Consider the following 7,185-nt stretch of genomic DNA (forward strand, 5'->3'; position numbering starts at 1 on the left):
CACACACACACACACACACACACACACACACACACACACACGATTTCAGAGGAATTATAGTTCAAAATGTAAAAGTTATTAGAAAAATACACAGAACATCTGACTTTAAAGTGGGCAAAGGCTTCTTAAACAGAACCCAGTGTGCCAAGCATAAAAGGAAAATCACAGACTGGATTATATTTCAATGAAAACACACCGTCATCAAAAGACACCATTCAAGGCCGGCTAAGTGGCTCAGTTGGTTAAGAGCTCGCGCAAGAGTGCAAGCCCTGAGCAACAGCATCGCCAGTTCGATTCCCGGCCTGAGCTGAGCTGCCACTGAGCTGCCGCTGAGCTGCCAACAGGTGGCAGGATGGCTCAGTTAAATAAATAAATAAATAAATAAATGGCACCATTCAGAAAATGAAAGGTAATTCACAAAGTAGGAGACAAGATTTGCAATACATAAGTCCTACAAAGGACTTTTATCCAGAATCCATAAAGACCTATAAATCAAGAACAAAGACAGACAACGCCAAAGACAAATGGAAAAAAGGCACGAGCAGGCATTTCAAAAAGAGGATCTCCAAATGGCCAATAAATACGTGAAAAGGTGCTCAACGTCCTTAGTCATCAGGGAAATTAAAATGTGATACCACTACATACCACTGGAAAAGCTAAAATGAAAAAGATTAACGATGGCAAGTGCTGGTGATAACGTGGAACATGCCACTGGTAGGAGTGTAAATTGGTACAACAGCTTTGCAAAATGGTTTGGCAGTGTCTACTAAAGCTAAACATATATGCAGATCTGATAACCCAGCTATCCCGCTCCCAGATATATACCCAACAAAAATATGTACCAAAAGACACAGAAAGGCATGTTATAGAATGTTTAGAGCAGTACCGTTCACAAGAGCCTAAAACCGGAAATCCCCCAAATTCCCACCAACAGTAGAAGGGGCAAATACATGTGGTCCCGTCACAAAGGAATACCGTACAGCACTGTGAACACACAGCACACACCTATATGCTATACTGTAGGTAAATCTCACAAGACTAATACTGAACAACAGAGGCCAGGCCCAAAAGAGAACAGACTTTTTGATTCCATTTATAAAGGGATAAAGAGGCAAAAATCATCTATGATAGTCTATCATTAACTCAGGTGTGATAATCTAGCACAAAAATGGTAATTTATCACTAAGAATCGTGATGACCCTGGGGGCCTCAAGGTAGTAACCAGAAGGGTAAATAAGAGGATTTCTGGGGTGCTGGTAAGGTTGATTTTTTTTTTAGTCTGAGTGATAGTTACCCAAATATATTCAACTTATGAAAATTCACAGAGCTTTATGCCAGAGGTGCCAAAAAAATGTATACAAGTGGACACTTTGGTCAACGTCGCTCAAGCAGTAGTTCACCGTAATCAGAAGTGTCTGGACGCTGAAGGTAACCACTTTGAGCACCTCCGGTAATTGCAGAAGTCAAACGTGACTTGTATTCATCTTTTGTTATTGGTATACACTGAGTGTCACAATTTTAATACAATTTTCCTTTCATATACTTTTTTTTGGCACTCACTGTATTTATGATATGTGCCTTCTTCTGTGTTGAGAGTATTTTAACTTAAATAACAATTTTTTAAATAGGAGAGCCCTAGGAAGCATTAGTAAGAAAGTGTCCTCATTCTTTTTTTTTTTTTTTTTTAGCTGAGCCATCCTGCTACCTGTTGGCAGCTCAGTCGCTGCTCAGCTCGGGCTGGACTCGAACCGCTGTTGCTCAGAGCTCAAACTCTTGAGTGAGCTCTTAACCAACTGAGCCACTTGGCCAGCCCCCTCATTCTTTTTTTATGGCTGCCTAGAAAAAAAAATTTTTTTGATGAATTTTAGGACTTTTCCAATTTTTTTACTGTTTAGTGCTATACAGGCAGACCTTGGAGATATCGCAGGTTCGGTTCCAGATCACAGCAAGTATTGCAATAAAGCGAACTGTAATCTTTTTTGCTGGTGCAGGGTCTTGCCTTCAATTTGCAAAAAATGGCAACATCTGTGAAGAGCAATAAAACAAGCTATGCCTTACTGGGTAATGTCAGTGCCTTTACCTTTGGACCGTATCGAAGCCAATCAGTAGATACATTTCTAGAAGCATCACCACTGGGTCAAAGGGTAAGAAGAGCTTTTGTAACTTATGGATACCGCCAAGGGCAAGCAGCTTATTCCTCAAGGTCACATGAGAAAAGCCGGAATCCTGTTAGCCCCCACTCACCTGTGAGCCATACTGACTGAGGCTCTCAAAGCCAACACGCTTGGCCAGTGAGATGCAGGCAATTCGCCGGGGCTGGGTGCATGCCACATGACTGAAGCCAGTGGCCAGCAGGTACTGGGGCACCTGGGTGGACTTGCCGCAGCCCGTGTCACCTGCCACCACCACCACCTGGTGCTCCTTCAGCGTCTTCAGGATGCGGTGCCCATACTGGGCGATGGGAAGCGCTGCCCGCTCACGCTGCAGTTTGGCCAGCCGCCCAAAGGCCTGCTTCTGGCCGAAGTCCAGGTAGTGCAACAGGGCTCGGCGGAACTCAGACACTCTCTCCGGTGGCAGGTGCCTGCCCGGAGCCCGAGAGCCCCGAGTGTCAGGGCCAAGGACAGAGAGGTTAATGCGGTAACGCGCATCATAAGTTCGAGGGAGATCGGCCAGTGCTGGGATGCTGGGCTTGGGATGTCCAGGGTCTTTCTCCTCCTTCCTGGTGGTCTTGTGATTCTGGAATCTCTGTAAACGTTCAAAGAAAGTCCAGAACTTCTGGCACTCCTCTGAACCCTGGCGGATGTAATCCTCATCACGGAAGAAGGCATTCTCAAAGAGACGCCGGGTCTCTGGACAATTCCAGTCCCATTTCTCCGGGGCCTCCTCCTCACTGGGAGCCCGATGGCGGTCCCGGTGATCCCTGCCCTCCCTTGTCCTGGAAGGAGGGGGCATGCTGTGCCGAATCACAACACTGTCACAAAACTGGCCTCAGTTCTGATCACCTGGACCAAACAGTCTCATCCATTGCCCACCTCCTGCAGTGAGAAGCCAGTGCTTGAAATAAGGAACCACTTTCTCTTCAAAGAGCTAATTTTCCTCCTCATGGATGGTACAGGATCACCGCAGGCAACAACAGAGTAAGTGGCCAGGGGCCTGGGTCAAGCTGGTGACACACAGGGCACCTCATGACTCCTGCAGTGATCTCTGGGATATACACAGTTCACCCTGGGTTTTTAGGCCCTGAATGTTTGGGAGAGAGAACAGAAGACACTCATTCATCTTTATAAACATTTACTATTTCACAAGCCTGCTGTTTCACAAGCATTGGACTAAGGAAGGGATAGTAATGAATAAGATCACCCTGAGCCCCCATGGATGGTCATGGTCACATGCAAGAGACAAACATGTCATCAGGCTGACAATCCAGTGACTGGGGCTGTGATAAAGGAAGCCCTGGGAGCTGTGTGAGTCTTCCCTGACCAAAAACACGAGAGAGGTGTGGTATAATGAAAAGAGTAAGCCAAGGGTTCCTAACCTGGGGTCTACTGAGCTTCAGGACACCTGGGAACCCTTTGAAATTAAGTGCCTAATTTTGCAAGTGTTGCATTATGCATGTATTGTTTTTGCCTGCCTGGCACATCCCTTCCTTCTTTTTCTGATATTAGTACACACCTTCCTTTGGAGAGCAGCCCTTCCTGGACTCCACATGGTTCTGGAGGCCTTTAAGTCAGAGAACCCCTATTGGTTGGGGGAGTGACAAAGGCCTGGCCAATCATGGTACCCTACTCTCCTCTAAACCAGAGATTGGCCTGAGAGGTGGACACATAACCAAAGGAGGGCCAATCAGGGCCTTCCTCTGCATTTACTGGGTTACTAGGAAGGAAAAGCTCTTATTTTATCTATTGGGTTATTGGAAAAGTCATGACGTATTTTTCTATGATTTTTGTTGCAAAAATGCGTCATGACTTTTCCGACAACCCAGTACTTTGGCTAGGCAAGGATGATATAAACCCAGAGCTGTTTGTAGTAGCTCTTAAAGATGATAATCTTTCTTAGATATTTGTCCTAGAAAAAAGCCTGCAAGTGGGCACAGTGGGGCATACACAAGGATGGTCACTCAGTCACTACAAGAAGTGGAAGATGGGGGAGGGGGAGCTTGGCAATATTACCTAGTGCTTGAGGCTTAGTGTCCTCCAACCCTCCACTTGCCAGCTACATAAGAAAACGTCTTTTTGCTTAAAGTTGGGTTTCTCTCAGCTGCATAAGTCCTAACTAATAAAGAGCATACCCTCGTATGTGCAGTTTTTCTGGAGGGCAGTCCATCACTCAGATTCTTAAAGGGGTTTATGATCTTAAAAGTGTTCAGAGCCTTCCATTGTAAAGGCTTTGGCGTCAGGCAGATGTGGGTTTGAACCTCGGCTTCATCATTCACTAGATATGTGACCACTGGCAAATTAACTTCTTTGGGGTTGTTTTCTTCATCTATAAAATGCAGACAATGCCCATCTCAAAGCATGGCAATGTTTATCACCTAGCCTGGTTCAGAGTAGCTAAATAGTAACTAGTATTCAAGACCAGTGCTTTCTCCCAGTGATGACTAACATAGGGAAAACAGTGAGAAGAACCAGGGGCATATAACCTGGAAAGAAATTGCACCCAAAAGGCCACAACTCACCTTCATAATGGTATTAGCAACGCTTTCACCTACTCTGCCTTCAGTCTCTCAAGGGCCGTCCTGGAGAAGTTCAGAGACTGGATCTCTGAGGTCTCGAGGAACTTTGGGGCAACCCTGGGAGTTATTAGAACCAGATACAGGCTTCAACTGAGGAAAAATTTGTGAACTGGCAGAGAAGCAGTAGCCTGTGGGGAGTGCACATCCCTTCTTATTAAACACCTGGACCAGGTGATGCCAGAGCAGCTTCAGAGGGAATTCCTATTCTAGGAAAGAGGTAAGAGGAAAGGGCCTTGAAGGACTACTCTGATAACCAGTGGTTCCCAGAAGGAAATGGAGAGCATTCTTCTCAGACTTTAAACTGCCTATGCAGGCATGTGGGCCCAACTGAGCATCCCCGTGACTTTCAAGGAGTCCTCTCTCTTAAGGTACCTTTTAGATTTTCTGATCTACTAGTTTCTCTATCATGGTGTCTCTATCTCTTGGTTTCCTTTTCCTAGGCTCATGGCTTTTAGACGTTTTCTTTGCCTTCCTATTTCTCTCCTCTCTGGCTCTCTCCATCTTCAGGTCTTAGATGTCCTTTTCAGTCCATCTTGCTCACCACCTGCATCTCTCTTCCCTTCCTAATCTGGTCCCATCTCACTTCATTTATCTGATTTTCTCCCACTGTTTCTATTTTTCAGTCTGATTTTTTTTCTGTAAGCCCCAACTATCTTTCTCCATTTGATGCTCTCTCTCCATTTCTCTTCAGTACTCCATTTGCCTCTCATTTTCCATTTGAATCTTTTTTTCTGCCTCTCCATTTTTGTCTCTCTTTACTCACTCTCCAACAGACTCTTCATCTCCATTTCTCCATCTAAAATTTTGTCTCATAATTGTTTGAAGCTTTAACAATAGCTAGCATTTATTGCTTACTCATGTATCGGGTACTATTCTAAATCACTCATCTGTTTACATGCACACATAGACATACCTACACACACATATACTTTTCTCACAACCTTAAGACGGTGCTATTATCACTATTTTACTATTTTACTGAGCCACACAGGTTAAGAAAGTAGTTTAAATAGCAGGTGAGGGATTCGAATCTCAGGACTCAGTCTTCCTTTACTCCTCTTTCTCCATTTTTCCATGTGATTCTCCAATGTCTGGCTTTATCCCTCCATTTTTAAATATTCAGGATTACTCCATGTGTCTGCCTGTTATCTCCCACTTCCCATCCATCTCACTCCAGTTCTCATCGCTTGCTTTCTCTCCAAGTCTCTTTCCCTCAATCCCTCTCTCAATCCGCCCATGTCAGCTTTTGTCGGGCTCTCCCTATTTCATTGTCTCTGCCTTTCCATATCTATTGGTCTCTCCCCATGATTCAGTCTCTCGTTCCTCCGTTTAAATTGTCCTCCTCTTCAATCTATTTTTTTTCCCTAGCTTCCACTCTGACCTTTCTACGTTTCCCTCCATCTCCCAAGTTCCCGGTGTGATCACATTGCTCTCACATAGTCTCTAGGAGCCTCTCTCGGTGGAACCCTCAGTTTCTTGTCCTCAACCTCTCTAGATTTTCAGCTTTGCTCCTCTCTCAACCTCCTGGTCTCTCGGCCCCTCAGTTTCTCGCAGCTTCTTTTCATGCCTCCATTTCTCGGGCCTCTCTGCCCCCAGGTTCTCTCAGAAACGCTCAGCCTCGGCCTCCTCCAATACATTTCCTCATCTCGGGATCTCCCTCCACCCCTCAGCTCGCTCCCCAACTACCCCTGACCCAGTCTAACTCCAGGCGCGGAACCAAAGCCCAGCGCAGCCGCCCCGCCCCCTCACCTCATTAACCGCCGAGAGAGCTTCAACTTCCGGTCTCCAGTCCCTCACGCGCGCGAAGCCCGTCTGCGCCTGCGCACGCCATCCTCACTGCTCGGCCCCGCCCCACCTCAGACAGAGAAACCAATGGGCAGCTGCGAACGCCCAAGTCCCACTCTGCGCCTGCTCCAGCTCACGCTCCGGCCCCGCCTCTTTTCGGGCTTAGCCTCGGGTGACACCCGGGCCCTCTAGAGGCTGATGGAGGTACTGCGGTGGAGACCTACTCTGAGACCTGACCCTGAACAGCCACTTGCACCCCAGGATCGCCAGGACCCTGGAATTTTAACCCAACGAGGGAGGTGGCCGGAGCCCAAACACTATTAAAACACTCCCAAGATTTATTTGTTATAATTCATAATTTTTTTTAAATGATTTTATTGGGGAATTTGGGGAGGGGAACAGACAAGTTGCTGTTGCTTTGTTCTTCACTCTAGTTGTGGAGGACATGGCTTCACTGGCCCATGTTGGTATTATCATTGTGCTCTTCCCAAATGAGGCAGATCGGTCGCTGGCCCCTGGACTGCCGCTCACCGTGGCTCTCGGCAGCTCACAACGGCTGCCAGCCGCTCATACTGGCTGCCAAACACACACGACAGCCTATGGCAGCCCATTACAGCAGGGGCTGCAGCCTATGCCTTCGCCAGGGATTCACAGCAGCACAGATCCAG

At 46.6% G+C, this 7,185-nt stretch overlaps 1 protein-coding gene across 3 annotated transcripts in view; it reads right to left on the reverse strand.

Moving 5' to 3' along the window:
* Positions 1-6,535, reverse strand: part of DHX34 (DExH-box helicase 34) — a 34,813-nt gene extending 28,278 nt beyond the window's left edge. For 2 of the 3 annotated variants that reach the window (XM_019625238.1, XM_019625236.1), the window contains exons 1-2: positions 6,482-6,535; positions 2,245-3,240 (exon numbers count right to left, since the gene is read on the reverse strand). In XM_019625238.1, coding sequence (XP_019480783.1) covers positions 2,245-2,952 — 708 coding nt within the window. In that variant the 5' untranslated portion in view covers positions 2,953-3,240; positions 6,482-6,535. Of the gene's footprint in view, positions 1-2,244; positions 3,241-4,675; positions 4,939-6,481 lie in introns of those variants that run through there. The other variant, XM_019625237.1, reaches the window with a different exon arrangement.
* Positions 6,536-7,185: the final 650 nt, after the last annotated feature.

The sequence above is a fragment of the Hipposideros armiger genome, unplaced genomic scaffold (genome assembly GCF_001890085.2).
Source record: "Hipposideros armiger isolate ML-2016 unplaced genomic scaffold, ASM189008v1 scaffold_619, whole genome shotgun sequence".
In the NCBI taxonomy this organism is placed as follows: Eukaryota; Metazoa; Chordata; class Mammalia; order Chiroptera; family Hipposideridae; genus Hipposideros; species Hipposideros armiger.